This window comes from Miscanthus floridulus, chromosome 8 (assembly GCF_019320115.1).
Source record: "Miscanthus floridulus cultivar M001 chromosome 8, ASM1932011v1, whole genome shotgun sequence".
In the NCBI taxonomy this organism is placed as follows: Eukaryota; Viridiplantae; Streptophyta; class Magnoliopsida; order Poales; family Poaceae; genus Miscanthus; species Miscanthus floridulus.
Genome location: NC_089587.1, coordinates 34,049,429 through 34,068,812, shown reverse-complemented (window position 1 = coordinate 34,068,812; position 19,384 = coordinate 34,049,429). Strand labels below are relative to the sequence as shown.

General features: G+C 43.0%; 2 protein-coding genes and 1 pseudogene across 3 annotated transcripts; 2 read left to right on the top strand and 1 right to left on the bottom strand.

Moving 5' to 3' along the window:
* Positions 1-4,145: 4,145 nt before the first annotated feature.
* On the top strand, positions 4,146-13,396 carry LOC136471560 (uncharacterized). Its single transcript, XM_066469307.1, has 3 exons — positions 4,146-4,446; positions 12,994-13,190; positions 13,311-13,396. The coding sequence occupies exons 1-3, from the start codon at positions 4,369-4,371 to the stop codon at positions 13,348-13,350; spliced, it is 315 nt and encodes a 104-aa protein (XP_066325404.1). The 5' UTR covers positions 4,146-4,368; the 3' UTR covers positions 13,351-13,396.
* On the top strand, positions 5,270-7,210 carry LOC136471559 (uncharacterized). 2 transcript variants are annotated; one of them, XM_066469306.1, is made up of 3 exons: positions 5,270-5,942; positions 6,054-6,341; positions 6,486-7,210. In XM_066469306.1, exons 1-2 carry the CDS (start codon positions 5,271-5,273, stop codon positions 6,129-6,131), a joined length of 750 nt encoding a protein of 249 aa, XP_066325403.1. In that variant the 5' UTR covers position 5,270; the 3' UTR covers positions 6,132-6,341; positions 6,486-7,210. The 2 variants fall into 2 exon arrangements, with proteins under 2 accessions (XP_066325403.1, XP_066325402.1); XM_066469305.1 differs by having other exon boundaries at positions 5,270-6,341; positions 6,486-7,209.
* A 3,475-nt stretch (positions 13,397-16,871) lies between the features above and the next one.
* Positions 16,872-18,210, bottom strand: LOC136471558 (RING-H2 finger protein ATL80-like; annotated as a pseudogene).
* Between the last annotated feature and the right edge of the window lie 1,174 nt (positions 18,211-19,384).

The window sequence follows — 19,384 nt, the reverse complement described above, 5'->3', positions numbered from 1 at the left end:
TTGTGCACCTATAGGGAGAGTGATAATGGGTCTACCTGAACTAACTATTCAATGCATTGCATCCAATGATGGTCATAATATTTCCTTCTGTTTTCTTAAGAGCATGGAAATATTTCATCTCCATAAGTATAGAACTTGTAGTACAAGGCATAACTTCTTATGATTGACATCAAAACAGACCTATATATGTAAAACAAGAATTTAATCAAACCCTTATGTAACATATATAATTATACATACACAATATATCGAACATCAAGTACATGAGTACAACATTAGAATACCTATGAGTTTGCACAACTTAACAACAACATTGATAAGTGTGTACAACTCTCAAGGATAATGGGTTGGTACCACTCAAAACAACAATGAGTTTGTACAATTTTAATTATTATAACATGTATCAAGTGTCATATCAACTAAGGATCGAGATTACACTATCTCCAAACATGTCACTAGAAGCAAAGTCAATAACCATGTCATTCATCCATGGTAGGTTCTCTTCCACATGAAGAGCACTGTTGTTCTCTGATTCCTTTTTGAGCCTGGTTGGAACAACCCACTTCCTGAATAGCCTCAGAAGCAAGATTGAAGTGTGCCTCATATGTTGTTTCTCCTACCGATTTTGCAAATTTTTGGGACTTTTGGTAGAAAGCAACAAGGTGCTTAGGAGCACGATAATATTTGGCAAAATGTTAGTAATCACCACATCTATGACATTTGGTGTCATTTCTAGATTTCACATTGTCCTTCTTTCACTTTTGTGAATTAGATCTTTGCCTTTTGTTGTGTTTGCATTTACCGGATTTGTTCCTTGGAAATGATTCATTCAACTTTTTGTTATTCTGAACATTATTATGTAGATCATGAACCTCAGGAAGAGGCATCAAACCAACAAGGCACTTATGATGATTCTTCATAAGAAGTTCATCATGTTTTTCAGCCTAAGTCAATACATGATTAAGTTGAGAATAAATCTGGTAATTATTAGCTAGGTATTACTGCTACAATACTCTATTAGCTAGAAGCATAGTGGAGAGTGTTTTTCAGCCTAAGTCAATAAATGGTGAAGAATGGTAATCACCATAAAGATGTAGACCATTTCCAAATATCCAAAAACTCTATTTTGGGAGAAACACATTGTAGATAATCATCAAGTTTCAAAGGAAAATGATGTGGACCTCTCAGTAATGGGTGATTAAATCACTACAGCTGGCATTCTCTTTGAGCAGAATAATTTAGTACGAACTAAACACGACAAATGCCTTGTCATATGCTATTGTGGTCATAGTTGTATAAACAAGTGTACTAATGATCTTACGTTTGCTGTTGTCAAGTTAGTTTTATAAGTCTTCTCGGCTTGATGATGAGCGCACCGTGCACGGTGGCAGGGAGATGGGACGCGCAGACTCTCATCATGATCTCACTTGCGCCTCTTCATTAGATCAGTAAATAGGACGCTTATTTCCACCAGCTTGTGCACATCACCCCTAGGCCAATAGATCTAGTAGAAGGTGCGGCTGGTGGAGAGGAACAAATGCAGACGAATCTTGAAGAAGGTGTAGCCGATAGATCGCAATAGAGGCATGGCTGAACCCACTGAATCTCAGAGCCATGGTGGCGACACTACCCTCAGTCGATCGGGTCTTTCTCCTCCATGGCTTCATTTGGAAATTGGGGCCTCCTCCACGATGTTCTCGAGGCCCCTATTGTAGATCTGGGGTGGGAAAGGGAGTGGTGAATGAGAGGGTAGGTGTGGAGTGGAGGGCGGTTCCTGAGTGGAGGTCGCGGGAGGTGAAGAGAGGGCACCATAGAGGTAGTAGGAGGCAACATAGAACATAAGGATCAAGGATCGTTGGACTATGTGAGGCTCTTAGGGTTGGAATGCTTATATGGGCTTAAACTTTTTTTTGTGAGTGGGTGCTTATGAGGCCCGCATCTAAAAATAGATGAGTTTTGAGAGGTGGGCCTCTTTAGCCCATAGCCTCGGTAAATCCATTTACAAAGGCTATTTTACTCATGAGGTGCCTATGCCTATGCATTAATAGAGATGACATTTTCCCACCTGTAAATGAAGTGCAGTGCCTCTTAAAATTATTTTTTGCTATAGTATTCGTCTTAGGCATATGTTAAATAGAGGCAATTAAAAATTAATTAAAAGACAAACATTTGAATCGTTTGTTACTTTCATATCATTAATAGCTTTGTCCTAAGTGTGGAGCCACCTATTGGTGATGGTATAGTTGAATGAGTATAGTTGGCACACTAGAGTACACTGTGGGGATGGCCAGATTGGGGGTGGGGTGGGCAAGCACATTGTGGAGATGGCAGGCGGGCGGCTGCAGCGATCAGCGAGCGCATAGTAGCCGTGGTGGATGAGCTCGCGGCGACAAGGTCGGGCGAGCGCACTGCGTACCACGAAATGCATGACATCACTATTGCAGTGGGTGTGCAAGAGAGGAAGAAAAGAAAGGGAGTTATGGCAATGGGTGAGGGAAAAATTGCGGAGGTAAACTTTTGATGTGCTAGGGTTTGGTGAGTGGACTCCTCTGAAAACTATGCACAAACTGGGCTGGTCAAGCCCAAGCAAGCCCAATCCATATGTACCGACCAACTGTTCAACTGAAAAGCAAAATAAAAATACCAACTGACGTTCTGTTGAGATAACGACAAATGACGATCAACCGTCCATTAGAAATCTTTACCTTCCGACCTTCTAACGGTAATTTGGTATTTTTAACGAACCACATTCGATTTTAATTTTCGACTTTGGGTATAATGAGTTTAGATTGGGCCTGCCATTTATGCAGTGACAAATGTCTACTCTAGAAATTTTACAGTTGTTTGATTGATAACACAAGCGAGGATATATAAAAGGCGCATGTGAGGTGTAAGTATTTAGGCAGAAGTCCATCTTAATTGCATAAATTACACTTCTTTATTTCCTTCCTGTGTTAGGGCGCACTACTTCGACCAATCTCCAGTCAGTTGGTTTTTTGTCCACTTTGTGCCCATGGATGGATGGGATGTCACACTTCTGTGAGTTTCCAGCCTCGTTTAATACTCACCTGCTAGAAGACTGTCTTGTACTTCTCAATAGAAGTAGGTAAACGGTTGAGTTAAATCACCACAGGATAAGAAGATAAGGTATTCTATCACCATTGCCGTGTGGCTGAAGCACTGGCGGAGCCACGTAGAGGCCATCATGAGCTCCGATAAGGTATTCTATCACCATTGCCGTGTGGCTGAAGCACTGGCGGAGCCACGTAGAGGCCATCATGAGCTCCGATAAGGTATTCTATCACCATTGCCGTGTGGCTGAAGCACTGGCGGAGCCACGTAGAGGCCATCATGAGCTCCGGCCCCTCCTTGCCTTGCATGAAATTCCAGAGATAGTATTTTTGTTTGCGACCAAAGAACAATTATATTAGATAATAATTGGGTACATAACACGTTCATCTAAATTATACTCACACTGTAAATAGCTCCAAATCTCCAAACCAAACCTTTTTGACACTTCGTATGGATGACCACTCAGGCAAACACTTGGCAACAGGCCTAAAAATAGATGTCCAACGAACGATGGCCAACATCTCTGTAGGCGGAGTTGAGAAACTTCTTCTTTCTGCCGCCGAAGAATGAGAAAGACGGTTCTGAAACTTATTCTCCCTAGTCCTTCATTATGGCCAGATCTAACCACAACAAAATGAAGAGGGATCGGAGAACATGGTGGCGACGTCACCTCCGCCTTGATGTCGCTATCCGAAAAGAAAAGTCCCCATGTCGTCGTGCCGGTGAAATTGCTGACGCCGTCGTTGTCACCCTCATCTTCAACAGAGCCACCATAGAGAAAATGATTCAACCCTGTCCTCTCGCCGTCGTCGGAGAGGATGAAGAGAAGATAAATCTGCAATACCAAAAAAACTTGACATAGAAAAACTCTGAACATAGAAAAACTCTGACCTAAGAACTCGATATTAGAAAAACTTATTAAAAACTATATATCCCCGCTCCCTCCAGCCTCGGTACGCACTTGTTACTGTCACACATCTGCATGTCCGCATGCATAGTTCTGCTTCTTGCTAGTACTTATCCTCAGGCCTTCAGTGATAATAATTTTGCCTCCTTGTCGTCAATCCGTTTCTGTCGCCACACTCACTCGCTCTCGTGGCAGAATTTTCCCTACTATGCCAAGTGAGACGCCCACCTCATCTGTTCGACGTTTTGTTTGAAGCAAGCTAACATTAGTGTGGCTACTTAATTTTGCCTACACCGGACTGGCTCTCCTCCCACCTCCCTCCCTCCCTCCCCCGGCTCTACTCCACCCCCCTCGCCGACGATGAAGCCCTCTGATCGCCGTCGTCGTCCATGGCCGGCCTCTCGGATCTATGCTTTGATCCAGGGGCTGACTTCGCTAGGCTGGTGTCCCAGCGCTTCAGGCGCTCGGTGAGTCCCCTCCCCTCCCAATCCGCATCGGCGTTGTCCTTGTTGCTAGCTTTGGGCGCTCTGCCATTCGACTGAATGAAGATTCAGTCGGCCTTCTCCTTCAAGCCTCTGTTGGAGGTACTGCTGAGGATTTCAATGCTGTCCACCTCTCTGGATGGATGTTTTGATTCTCAGTCTCTTGCAAAGAAGTTGGATTTATGATCTACAAGCTGAAAACTTTCTCTTGCAAGCAATTTGCCATCCATCTTTTTTCCTTTGGGGAGGCGGTGGCCCAAATTGGCGCCGTGATCATGCTCTTTGGTGTTTAGAACAGGAGGCGGAATGGACCACAGTAGGTTCTAAAGCTAAATCCAAAAAAAGTTTCGTGGAAGTCGTTCGTTCTTCCCCTCCTGTTTTGAGCAAAGCTTGCCCCTCAGTTCATAAAAAACCAGTGTTCCTCCGTCTTCATTATCCGCATGACTATCAGAAAAACTTTGTCAAGAGCCCTCAATCTTTTCTCAAAGATTCTCGTTCTTCTCCTGGATCCCTGGTGCATCATGGCCCTGGACAAGGTTCCGCCAAGCGTGTTCTTCGCTGGCGGCCGAAAAAACCGGCTTTGAAGCCAGCCATAACTCAGGCGAAGTTAACGCCTGACCCAGGCGAAGTTAACGCCTAACTCAGGCGAAGTTTTCGGCCTGTTTCCATCGGGGAAGTTGAAGGGACAAAGCTCATGCCTATTCATTCTGACGGTGCTGCCTCTCTCGGCTGTTCCGCCCCTGCTTCACCGTCCACCACTTCGCCCTCCCCCCCCCCCCCCCCCCCCCCCCCCCCCCCCCCTCGCTCCTATGGCGAACTGGGCCGTCGATCCGCGCCCACACGTGCCCCGCGGCTTCACCCTGCAAGACCCGGTGTCCCGTCCGCCGCTCCGACATGAGGTGTACGTGGCTGGCTGCTACAGCTTGCACGATGAAGACCTGGCGATCGTGAAGCTGCAGCCGCCAGTCCACAAGGACGACTTCGCAAGTCTGGACTCCGCTCTCCGTGCATTCTTTGAGGAGATGCACCGGGTGCGTGTAGCAGAGATTCAGCCCTGCCCCCTTGGTGACGCCTATGTTCGTTTCAACACTGCTTTAGAGCGCGAGAAGTTCCTTGGGCCAGTCTTTAGTTTTGGCAACTGCTCAATGACTGTGATCAAACATGATGAGGGTGACAATGTGCGCAGCTATGATTTAGATCGTGAGGCCTGGGTCATGTTAGTTGGGTTCCCAGAGGATTTGAAAAATGGACCAATTATTGCTAAAGCTGTTTCAGGGTTTGGGATTCTTGTGTATTGGCACGAGTCGAACAATCTAGCTAGGGTCGTTGCTAAGGTGTATCTGAATGACAATGCAAAAATTCCAGACTCAGTCAAGATCAATGCCGGCTTACCCCAGAAGGGACGATCCTGGACCCTGCCTTGCTATGTGCTGAAAACTAACAGTGTCTTTGCACCCAGAGATGAAGAAGGTTTTGCCACTGTAGGTCCTCTGCACCCGATCCCACCTCAGCCCCCTCGTTGGGCTGGTTCAGATCATCTGGAAAGCTCAGAAACTACCCCGGTGGTGTCCAATGTTGCCTCTGCCATGCAGGTTGACGGTGCCGGGCATAGCAGGTGGGAGGAACAGTTGGCCCCCATGGACCCTGTGCCAGAAACAACTGAAGTTTAGAAAGGTAAACAGATTGCTGCTGAAAGTTTAGTGCAGACAGTTAAGATCAGAGGACAAGAAGTTCAGATCCCAAGCTCTGTCAAATTCCCAGTGTTCAGTGCTGCAGTGAATGCACCAATGCCAACTCTCAGATCAGTCATCATTGGACCCTCTGCTCCTAGAAATCCTGAGGATCCTCTGATTACTGTGGTGCCATCCCTTCTTAAGCAGGTACTGAACTTTATCCCTATCAGTCCTTCGTCCTTTCCTTTCAGTAGTCTCTCCTTACTTAACATTGATCATGGCACTCCAATACCATCATACTTTAATGATAATCACCTTCTCATCCATTTGGCTTTCATCCTATACCCACAGCTAGGAGATGATGCTTTGGAGAAAATTGCCAGAGACTACATGGACATTGAGAATGTTGAGGCTGCAGGGAGTGAAGCCTTTGCAGAGACTGAAACTGTTGCTGCTGATGCTGAAGAACCTGAAGAAGAGACTGACATCCAGATCCTTGACTCCCCCCACCTGTGTTCATGACACCAAGAAGGAAGAAAACACTGAAAGTCAAGGAGAAACTGGACGACAATTTTCTGAGGCGCAGCAAGAGAATCTCTGAGAAGCTTCAAGGGTACAAGAATGTAGAGAGTGCTCAGAAGGCCAAAGAAGCTGAAGAAACCATGGAGGAGACAGAGCCCATGCCGCTTGCTGTCATCCCACCAGCAGCCACCGAAGCTGCCCCACACCTTTCTGTTGAGATCATGGAAGGCATTGCAAGAGGTTTTCTCCAGATTCAGCCAGAGAGTGTCTCGGATGCCCTCCTGAACAAAGACAACAACGATGAATAGAAAGCAAGAAGGGATCCTTGGTGTGACTGTCTTGCTGACAGTGCACCCTCTATCTTTTGTTAGATGGCTATTTAGCTCCTGTTCCCAGTGCCTGTACTGGATGATAAGTAAAATGATGTATCGACAAACCTGGTGCCTTAGCATCCCTAGGAGCTACTTTGCTTATCATGAACAATCTAAGTTAATCTATCAGTCCTATGTTTTTTATCCCTATTTGCTTGTGTCTTTTTCTCCAATTAGTGTTGTCAGTCTTCAGTGCCAAGTTCCTTGTTTATTTATCTTGTTTTCAGTTGCTCTGTGTATGCTTATGTTGTTTAACAGTCACTGGATGAACACACAAGTGGTTACTGGTCTGGCACTTGGTTGCACAGACACTTTGATCCCAAGCTCTTTTGTTATATATGGATAACAACAGATGTACAAAAGTCTTATTCTGGAATGTAAGGGGGATCAATTCCCAGGTAAAATGGGATGCAATCAGAGACAAGATTTCAGAAAGTGCATGCCAAATAGTCTGCTTACAAGAAACTAAAAAAGAAACTTTTGATTCTTTTTATATCAAAAAGTTCTGCCCCAGAAATCTAGACAAATTTGCATACTCTCCTTCCATTGGTGCTTTTGGGGGCTTGATCACTATCTGGAATAGTAGCTTGTTTGATGGTGCTATCACCCATGTCAATTCTTATGCTGTCACTGTTAATTTCACCAGCAGGTTAAACAATAAATCCTTCCATGTCAGCAACATATATGGCCCATCAAATCCCTCACAGAAGCAAGGTTTTGTTACTTGGTTGATGAATTTTGACACCACTGAATTTGATGACTGGATCTTGGGTGGTGATTTCAACCTGATCAGAGTACCTGAAAACAGAAATAAACTTGGTGATGATTCAACAGAGATGTATATGTTCAATGAACTGATATCAGACCTAGACCTAGTTGAAATTCCCTTCAGTGGTAGGGAATTGACATGGAGCAATATGCAATCTGACCCTCTCTTGGTCAAACTTGACTGGGTTTTCACTTCATCAACTTGGATTCTGACATATCCTGCAACCCATGTTCAACCTTTATCAAGGCCAACCTAAAATCATATTCCCTATGTGATCCACATAGGCAGTGACATACCCAAGTCAAAACTCTTCAGATTTGAAAATTATTGGGTGGAACACCCTGGCTTCTTGGACAATGTAACTCTTCACTAGAACAACTCACCAGTCTTTGCAAATGCAGCCCAGAACCTATCCTCCGAGCTCAAGCATGTAAGAGCTGGGTTAAGAAAATGGAGCAAAGGCATCTCCAATTTGAACAAGCTCATATATAACAGCAATTGGGTTCTGCTTCTCATGGATGGTCTTGTAGACCAGAGACCTCTTTCAAGACTAGAAGCTGCTTTTAGAAGCCTTGTCAAGTCACATCTAGCTTCACTTCTAGAGTCAAAGAGAGCCTATTGGAAGCAAAGAAACACTGTAAGATGGGTCACCCTAGGGGATGAAAACTCAAATTTTTTCCACACCATGGGAACCTTATCACATAAGAGAAATTTCATTGTCAGCATCAGAAATTCAGAAGGAAATCATATTACAGATCATGATCAGAAAGCCAACCTTCTCTGGGCAGCCTACAAAGAAAGGTTGGGTTGTACCGAGTTCACCAGCATATCCTATGATCTCAGCTCAATTCTAACAGAGCATAATTTGGAGGATTTGGATTCAGAGTTCAGTCAACAAGAAATTGACTTAGTCATCAAAAGTCTTCCCAACAGTCATGCCCCAGGACCAGATGGATTCAATGGCACATTCATTAAAAAAATGCTGGGATATCATAAAAGGTGACTTCACCAGACTCTTCCAGGACTTCTACAGTTCCAATATTGACCTTAGAAGTATAAACTCCTCAATCATAGCTCTAATCCCCAAAAAGGACAATCTAGAGACAGTTGATGATTTCAGGCCTATCTCCCTTCTGAACTACAGTCTAAAATGCATCACAAAGTTACTCTCAACAAGACTGCAATCAGTCATCCCAAAGCTGGTACATGAAAACCAATATGGTTTTATTAAAGGCAGAACCATCCAGGACTGCCTAGCCTGGTCCTTCCAATTCCTACACCTTTGTCACAAATCCAAGAAGGAAGTAGTTATTCTCAAGCTTGACTTTGAGAAAGCTTTTGATAAATTGGAACATCAAATGATCCTACAAGTTATGAGAAAAAAAGGTTTCTCAGAGAGGTGGATCAATTGGATCCACAACATTTTAAGCACAGGCAGCTCATCAGTCTTGTTAAATGGCATACCTGGAAAAAGTTTCAAATGCTTGAGGGAGGTGAGACAAGGTGACCCACTGTCCCCTCTCCTGTTTGTATTAGCAGCCGACCTGCTTCAGTCAATTATTAACAGAACTTGGCAGGACAAAGTGATCAAACACCCCCTAAGTGATGAATTTGGAGGAGAATTCCCTATCATACAGTATGCTGATGACACCCTCCTTGTACTCCCAGGCGATGCAAGAACCCTTTTCAACCTAAAAGGACTGTTGAGACCCTTCTCTGATTCAACTGGTCTGCATGTAAACTTTGGAAAATCTTTTCTGGTGCCAATAAACATGTCTGATGACAGGGCCACTCATCTTGCCAGAACCTTTGGTTGCAGGGTTGGAAACATGCCTTTCACTTATCTTGGCCTCCCCCTTGGCACAACAAAACCCAGCATACAAGAGTTCTCACCTTTACTCAACAGGATTGAAAAAAAAACTGTCAGGTATAAGCAAATTCTTGTCCTACAATGGTAGACTCATCCTTGTGAATTCAGTCTTTTCTGCTCTCCCCACTTTTTACATGTGCAGCCTCAAGTTGCCACCACAAGTAATTAAGTAGATAGACATCTACAGGAAACATTGTCTTTGGAGCAAAGGAGACATCAATAGAAAGGGCACCTGTCTAGTTGCTTGGGAGACAGCTTGTATGTCCAAAGAGCAGGGGGGACTAGGAATTATTGACATCAAGGATCAGAACACTGCACTCCTCCTCAAATTCCTAGACAAATTTTTCAACAAGAGTGACATACCATGGGTCAAATTAACCTGGTCCAAGCTATATGCTAACAAGCAAACACCACCCCAGGCTAGAAGTCCTGTGGGCTCCTTCTGGTGGAAAGAGATCATGGGCCTCTTTGCCAAATACCAGGCAATGGCCATCTGTAAACCCAACAGTGGTGACACTGTACTGTTCTGGTCACAGATTTGGACAGGCCAAGATCAAGCTCTAAAAGACCTATTCCCACAGCTATACTCATTTGCCAAAAAACCCAAATGCTCAGTTCAGTTCTTCATTGAACAAGAGGAAAACCGACTTTTTAGTCTTCCACTGTCACAGATGGCTGCCGATCAGCTAGAAGAAATTGCAAACCAGATACAAGATTTTGATTTTGCAGAAGAACAAGATGATGTCTGGAGCTACTGCTGGGGGCCCTCCAATTACGGCAGCAAAAAAGCTTACAAATCTATGCAGGTTCATTCTGAGGCTTCACCTCTTTTCTCATGGCTATGGGCATCAGATAACTTGGGAAAACACAAGTTCTTCTTCTGGCTGCTGCTTAGAGATAGATTGAACTCCAGAAACCTACTAAGGAGAAAAAATATGCACCTTGATGAATATAACTGTGTCTTATGCAGTACAGGGGAAGAGGAAACATGTTTTCATCTCTTCTTCCAGTGCCCCTTTAGTCAGACTTGTTGGAGCACCATTCCAATTAATTGGAACCTGAGCATGCAGCCACTTGACATGGTAATACAAGCCAGAGAAGACTTTGGAAGTATCATATTTAGAGAAATTTTCATCACTGCCTGTTGGATCATCTGGATCACTAGGAATGGTGTCATATTCGATAATGAACAAGCCAATATTAATACCTGGAAAAGAAGATTCAGGGAGGAACTTGGCCTTGTGTACAAAAGCCAAGCCAACCAGGCAGCACCTACTTAGTTTGTGGAGAGATAGTTACACCTAATGTACTCTTGTTTTTTTGTTTGGGCCTGGATGCCTTGTATTTCTTACTTTTGTACTGTTCATTCTTTCATTTAATTGAAAAGCAAAAAAAAATTAGGTAGGGGACTCCCCTCCGATTCGGTCAAAAAAAAAAGCTAACATTAGTGGGCCGACAACCAGAGAGTGTGTGTTTGTTCCCTTTTGAATGCAGAAGGGTGTCACATCAGAGTATGGCTCACGTTTGGAATCCATTGGTACATAAAATTTTCTGGAGGCGGGCATTTTTGGTTAACGTAGGTAGGCATTGCAACCGCCTCCATTTAAAGGCCTCTGTATTAACGGAGGCGGTTGTATTGCCCGCCTCTGTTAATCGGGCGTCGGTTAACGGCATTTATCGAGGTGGACATCCGTTAATAATCTCCAGAAAACCTAGATTAAGGGGCGGACTTCTGGGAATCAAACCCACGACCTGGCCATTTGCATCTTCTAGGGATCGAATCCCCGACCTAGCGCTCTACTATAGAGCGTCTCTACCACTGCACCACACACTCATCCATGTCTATATATAATATGTTTTTCTTTTATATCAATATTTCGTAATTTTATAGTAGATATTTTGGCTACTATGTACTCAAAGGAAAAAAACTTTTAACTACAAAGTTTTAAATCTTATCAAGTACTACAACTTTGGTATAGGATGTATCTCCATCTGAGATTGTTTGAAAAATTCAAAAAATTTAATATAAAAAATATGTGAATTTAAAACACATCTTTGAAACTCTAAACGACTTCAAATAAAACACTTGTCAACAGCAAACATGTAGCTCAGGTCGGCCACTACAACTTTGATATTAACTGTGTGAACATTTGAAATTGTTTAGGAATTCTAAATTTTGAATTTCAAAATTTATAAACTTAGAACAAATATTTGGGACTCTAAACGACTTTAAATAAAAAAATTCAACTACAAAGTTGAAGATTGTATCGAGAACTATAACTTTCTTATAGACCATGTCAACATCTGAGGTTGTTTGATAATTTAATTTCAAATTTAAAAATCTATAACCTTACAACAAAATTTTGGGACCATAAACAATTTCAAATCAAAAACCTTTTAACTACAAAGTTGTAGATCACGTCGAGGGCTATAATTTTGATATAAAGTTTGTCTTCACCCGAGTTCATAAGAAAACGTTAAATTTTTTGACGCAACTATTTACGGAGGTAGACATCTTAAGACACCCGCCTCCGTAAATTGATTTACCGAGGCTAACATTTTTAACCGTCTCCGTAAATTGATTTACTGGGGTGGACATTTTTTACCACCTTGATAAATTGATTTACCGAGGCGGACAATTTTGACCGCCTCTGTAAATCAAATATCCGTCTCGGTAAATGCATTTTGCGAGGCGGTAACTTCCGCCTCCAAAAATCCCCATGCATTTACCGAGGCGGTTGGATTCTGTGACCGTCTCGATTAATGTTTGGACAGTGACTTGAAAAATCGTTTGTATAGCAGTGATCCTCATGAGGGTGGATATTGCTCCAAAATTCTCTAGGTATAAAGCAGTTAGGATGAAGATACTTAGTGTTGCTATAAATGCTTGGGTTGTGAAATTTGTTTAATGCAGGAACTGAGTTTTCCGGGGGGAGATTTGTAAGATCTCTTGCACATGAGTTGCACGTGCCGCTGTTGGTTCTGGATAGCAGCGTTCTTGCACCATACTCCCTTGGTCCTGTAACATGGTGCATTCTAGCATTCATAATTTGTTCTCAAATATAATACATTCTAGAGGACAAAAACCAGTTTTGCATTAAATAATTTTCATTTATCAACCAATCACCATCAATCACGTTGATGATAGTGTCTGATTAGGAAATAAAATAAGAGTATATGCGTCTTTTATGTTCTGTCTTAATTTATTCTAAAATTCCTAGAATGCACTATATTATAGGACAGAGGAAGTATGTAAGATACTGCATTTTCACAAAGTATAAAGGCATGATGCAACTTTGCAAACCTCACATTTCACCTGATTGGTAGGATTATGGGGAGGATTACTCAGAAAGTGAGGAGGATGATGAACATGCTGAGTCAGAGGATGAAGGCTCAGAATCTGAAATGCAAGACGAAGGTGATGAAGATTGGACAAGCAACAATGGAAAATCTGGTGAAAGTGACGATGAGGATGCTCTCAAATCTGTGGAACACATGAAAAAGTCTGTGGATGACCTAAAAAGGTTGGTCCCGATTTATCATATCTCCCTGTCTTGTTGCATAAGAAATGTCTTCCGATGCTTTTCACAGAAAAGACAAATATTTGGATGTGTTTCTGAAAAGTTTACCTGTTTCATTTACAGGAAAATCCTTTGTGCCTCTCTAAAACGAGTGGACATTTGAGAAAATGATATTGTGCCACCTTTGTGCCTCTCTAAAACGAGTGGACATCTTGAAGTGTAGTGCAAAATGAATGTAAAGATATTATCCCTGGAGAACCCCATGACCTACTTAAGCAAATCAGAAATTAGATGGTTAAGGTGAGATATGACTTATTAATTTATTATTGCCTTGATGCATTATGATTGGCCTAGGCTTGCAATTTCATGACTTGAACTTGCTAGTGATATACATGAGTGTTTCCGGATTTAAATGTTTCTCCTGTTTGTATAACTAGATATACGAAACGTGAATCTAATGAATCTGATTTTCGTTTTTTTACAAATTTTATCTTGGTTTATATTTACTGTAGCATTGGCACGGGCGCACTACCGTTTGTTGTCTATTACAAACAATTGTGTGAAACTTAAACAATGAAAACAATATCGTCACTTGGTTGTTTTCATGTGCATCCTTGAAATGCTGCCGTAACGTTAGCATGGGCACTCTACTAGTTCCTTTAAAACCTAGATTGGTTCATTCAAATAAGTTTTAGATCGACTCAAGAACAGAGAAAAACTTCCAAGAGACCCAGAGGGCTTTTTATCCTATATATAGATCATTGGATTGTGTAACATCCCAAGATGGTAGAGGCCAGAACTTGTTTCCATTATCTAAAAATGAAGATCATTGTATTGCAAAAATAAGATATCAGAATAGTACTCCAAAATATGTTTCTTTTCCACACGAGTACAGAATATTACAGATATAGATGCGACATCTTAAGATTGACAACGACATATATAATCTCAACATTGATGGACACATCATTTACTGTTAAAAAGAGAATTAGCCAAAAATGTAAGTGCCTTTACAAGTTAGAGACTCAAATCTAGGTAGCTAGGTTTTACCATATTTGGCAATAACCCAAGGCGTAGCTTAGTTCGTGATACCTATTCTACCAAGATTTTTGAGTAGTTCTTCCCACTTAAGCAAAATTGGTGCATATTTTTTCTCCATCAGTATTACAAATTGATGCCTTTGCTTCATCAGTATTACAAATTGATACCTATTTTTCTGTTATTATTTTTTGTACAGAGAATATATAGTGCGTCTGGTACGTTCCTGCTACATGTTGTTGATTTAATTCACGTCAACTGCCATCCGTTGTTGTAAAAATATCGGATTAGGTAGTACAGTACAACTTGAGTAATGTACCTATTGAAACAATTTCGACGAACATGCAAAACATATAATATTGTAATCAGAAAAAAAGATGTGTTTGGCGTAGGCTAACCGAGCAATAGGATAGTCTCGGATCCATTATTCAACAATGAAATATCCTTGGTGCGTACAAAGGCTGTTTTGTCTATAATGGCTCAAGAGTATCCTATGCCGTACACTAGGTAAAAACAAGAAAGGGAGTTGTGGCAACTGGTGAGGGAAAAATTGGGGAGGTAAAGTTTTGATCTGCTAGGGTTTGGTCTAATGAGTGGACTTCTCTGAAAATTAGGCATGAATTGGGCTGGTCAAGCCCAAGCCATATGTGCCGACAGATTACTCGACCCTAATATTAACATTTACCCACCATCGACCGACGTTCTGTTGAGAAAACGAGAAATGAAGATAGACCATCCATCAGAAATCTTTACCTTCTGACCTTCTAACGGTATTTTGGTATTTTTAACGAACCATATTCGATTTTAATTTTGGACTGTGGTACAGTGAGTTTAGATTAGGCCTACCATTTATGCACTGATAAATGCCTACTCGGGAAATTTTATAGTTGTTTGATTAACGTCGCATGTGAGGTGTATGTATTTAGGCAGAAGTCCATCTTAATTGTATGAATTACACTTCTTTATTTCCTTCCTCCCTCTGTTAATTTTAGGGCGCACTAGGAGTACGCCGACCAGTCTCCAGTCAGTTGGGTTCTTGTCCACTTTGTGCTCGTGGATGGGTGGGATGTCACACTTCTGTGAGTATAATTTCCAGCCTCGTTTAATACTCAGCTGCTACTGCTTGAAGACTCTCTTGTACTTTTCAATAAAAATGGGTAAACAGTTGAGTTAAATCACCACAGGATAAGAAGATAAGGTATTCTATGACGCTTCACCATGCATTGCCGTGCGGCTGAAGCTATTGAGCTATTGCGCAGCAATGTATGGTTGTATTTGGGTGGTACGGTGTAAGTAGCAATGCAAGAGAGCTACCTTAAGTAGCCATTTGTATCCCCAGAGGGCTTTTTTATCCTATATGTAGATCATTGTATTGCAAAAAGAAGATATTCAGAATAGTACTCCGAAATATGTTTCTTTTCCAACATGAGTATAGAATAATACATATATAGATGCGGGAGATCGGGTGATCAGATCTTAAGATTGACAATCTTACATTGATGGATACGTCGTATACTATTAAAAGAGAATTAGCCAAAAATTTAAGTGCATGAATCAAGTGACGGTCTCCAACAACCGTTACCCAAAATACAAGACCAATTCCACGTTTGGGTAGCGCTACAGGCAAAGGGTTCAATACCTATTTTTTGTCTTCTCCAACAACAAGAACCAAAAGAGAACTCTTTCTGCAAATGGGTCTCCAGGAGAGAGGATACTTAGATTTGAGTTATACCTCTCATGACACCAAAAATGGGTCTTCCATATAGGTATTCTGTTGGAGGCTATAGGTGTTCTGTTGGAGACCCATTTTAGGTTTGGGTCTCCTGTTGGAGACAGCTTAGAGACTCAAATCTAGGTAGCTACTAGGTTTTACTATATTTGGCAATATATCTTTTTAAACCCAAGGCCTAGCTTAGTTCGTGGTACCTATTCTGCCAAAGGTTTTTGAGTAGTTCTTCCCTCAAGCACAATTGGTGCATATTTTTGCTCCATCTCTATTACAAATTGATGCCTTTGCTTCATCAGTACTACAAATTGATGCCTATTTTTCTTTTATGATTTTTTGTACAGAGAATATATAGTACGTCTAGTACGTTCCTGCAACTTGTTGTTCATTTAATTCACATCAACTACCATCCGTAGTTGTAAAAATATCGGATTGGGTAGTGCAGTACGACTCGAGGAAATGTACCTATCGAAACAATTGGACGAACTTGCAAAACATAATACTGTAATTTAGTTAAAAAAAAAGATGTGTTTGGCGTAGGCTAACCGAGAGCAATAGGATAGTCCCGGATCCATTATTCAACGATGAAATGTCCTTGGTACGTACAAAGGCTGTTTTGTCGATAATGGCTCAAGAGTATCCTATGCCGTACACTAGGTAAAAACAAGCATTTGATGTCGCTGCTGGCTGCTGATGCCTCAATCTAATCGATCCTGGCCACAAGAAGCGAACGTGGTACTAAAAAATTTCATCAGCACATAGTATTGCAATGTCCCCTTCAGCCCGGCATTGGATCAGCAAGCTAACTGCTTGGGTTAATTAGGCCGCATGATTGCGCAGTTGACAGTGCTGAGTCAGTTCATGGTTCCAAGGGTTTGATACTTTGATTGAAGAATAATGGGATCTGAGTAAAAGATTCATGAAACCACATCTCTGGGGCCAATTGTATATAGATAGTTCAGAAAAGGTTTGGGGAATAAGTGAACAACCATTGATCAGGATGCTTTCTGGAACCCAGAGAGAAATACAGCAAGTCATAGCAAAGCTTCACATACTGTTCTTTTTCACATGAGAGCTTGACACAGAAACTGAGCTGAGCAACAAGTTCCAATGCGATGCAAAATACTGCAGGACCTTCAAAAAAAAAAAAAACTGTTCTAAAATGCGAATTGGCAGTACCGTGCAGAGTGATTGCATAGAAGGTTTTCACTGTCAAAGAATGCACAAGCGGAATTACATGACACGGTACAGACATTGTCCTTGTCCGTCCCAATGGACAGAGATTAACACCAAAATTATGTACTTAGAGGGTATCTATCTAATCACTCACTCACTTCCAAGAAGAAGGCTGGAACAGAAAGCAACAGCTACAAGCTACCTACCTTTGCAGTTCGCCGTGGCGCGCGCGGGGGCTACACTTGGCTCTCCAGGTCCGGCTGCCGGCCGGAGGACCCCGGCACCTTGGCGCCAGCCTTGGGCGCCTGCTGCGGCGGCGGGAGCGCGGGGCGCGCGCGGCAGACGGGGCAGGTTGCGCGCGCGCAGAGCCAGGCGTCGACGCAGGCGACGTGGAACGCGTGCCGGCATCCGGGCAGCGCGCGCACCGCGTCCCCGTCCTGCATGGCGCTCAGGCACACCGCGCACTCCATAGGCGAGTCCCCGCCGCCGCCGTGCGCGTCCGCCTTGAACCTGAGCACCGGCATGGCCGCCAGCGCCACCTTGTCTATCCCTCCCGCGGGCCTCTTCCTTGCGGGCAGCCCCGCGCCGGAGTCCGTCCGGTGCACGCCGTCGCGGCCGCTCCAGCGCACGTAGAGGTAGTTCATGTACAGGATCACCCCGTACAGCACCAGGCACACCGCCGTGAACGCGCCCACCAGCTCCAGCGTCGCGCCGGAGGTGCAGCACCCACGGTGGCCCGGTGGCGGCGACGGCGGCGGAGTCCCCGGCGACGCGTCCACAGTGGACATGACGCTCATTAGTTGGCTGTCAGCTACCAGATGAGGGATGCCAAGGCAGAGCAAAAGCAGGGCGTCGTGGCGCGCGTTTCTTGGGTAAGCTCTGCCTCTGCTGGTCGCCGGGTTGGTGCCAGCAGGGAATTGTTATGGGATTTGGGGAGTAATGGTGGGGTTCGAATTGGTGGTCTGGAATGGTCAGGAGGTTTGTATAGCTGTGGATTGTGATCATATCAGCGATTAGAGTGAGGATTATGTGATTAATTAACTGTGGTTTGGTGTGCTTCATCATGTGCTTCTCACTGCTCATGGATGGAGACAGGCTGCTGATGAGAGAGGGCGGGCTTTTGTTGCCACGAATGGTGCGGTTCGGCGATTGGAGTGGCAGTGAGCACTGAGCAGCACACGGATTTGGTCATTTGGATCTGGAAAAAGGGCACATGGATTTGGAGCTAAAGATTGACCTATCATTGATACCTACATCCATTTACCTAGGCATGGTAACTTAGTGCGACTAATTTACGAGATAAATCTTTTAAACCTAAGTAGTCCATGATTTAACAACGCTGTGCTACAGTAAACATGGGCTGATGACAGATTAATTAGGCTTAAAAAATCGTCTCGCAAATTAGCCTCCATCTATGTAATTGGTTTTATAATTAATCTATATTTAATGCTCCTTATTAGTATCTAAATATTTGATGTGACATAAATTTTAGGAGCGACTAACGAACCAAACTCTCTTTATTTGTCGAGCAAACCAGCCACTCAGGGGGTCATTATGGCCCTCAGTACTTCCATTTTGTCATTATAAACAGTGAACTGTTGTAGTCATCAGCAGGTTTCCGTATTTCTGTGTACCAACACATACCTGCGGCGGCGCCTCCGGATTCTTCGTCCTTTTGAAGTTGACTTGTGGAATTGTTCAGATTTGCCAAAGATTGCAAGAAACCGAAGAGACGGAGCAAAATTATTTGAGTGATGATGGGGACATGGGATTTAGGCAGAACTGGGCTAGGGGCATCCATAGCAAGTGGACAATAACGTGATGCCTATCCACAAGGAGCAGCAACCCATGAGCTGCTGCCGCTGCTGCTCATGGTCTCTCACCAGTCACCACTGCTGTGTGCAAGTAAAAGTCTCCAGCGGTAAAAAAGAGTGAAGCTGAAAACTACTGACTGATGTGAAATAGGAGTATATATATAACTCTGCAGTTCTGCTCAATGTAAAAAAAAAAAAAAATCTGCACGAGGAAATATCTAGTGTTACCTTCATAAGTCATAAGCCACGACATCGATATCAGGATGTGGTACAAATTAATGATCCACGGAAAGTTCTCAAGTCTCAACTGTGCAGGACTAGTTCAACATGACAACATCTTGGTCATTTTCATTTCATTTATGTGAAGTATATGTGTTCTCCCCAGATGTCCTTTTGGGCAGCTAGAGCCGTGCCCAAATTGTGCATGCATTCAGCTACTAAAT

Excerpts from the sequence above, each read along its gene's own strand:
- LOC136471559 (XM_066469305.1), top strand. The coding sequence starts at position 5,271 with ATGGCGAACTGGGCCGTCGATCCGCGCCCACACGTGCCCCGCGGCTTC.
- LOC136471560 (XM_066469307.1), top strand. The coding sequence starts at position 4,369 with ATGGCCGGCCTCTCGGATCTATGCTTTGATCCAGGGGCTGACTTCGCT. Across the intron at positions 4,447-12,993 it reads CCCAGCGCTTCAGGCGCTCG|GATTATGGGGAGGATTACTC; the intron begins GTGAGTCCCCTC and ends CCTGATTGGTAG. Across the intron at positions 13,191-13,310 it reads TCTGTGGATGACCTAAAAAG|GAAAATCCTTTGTGCCTCTC; the intron begins GTTGGTCCCGAT and ends TTTCATTTACAG.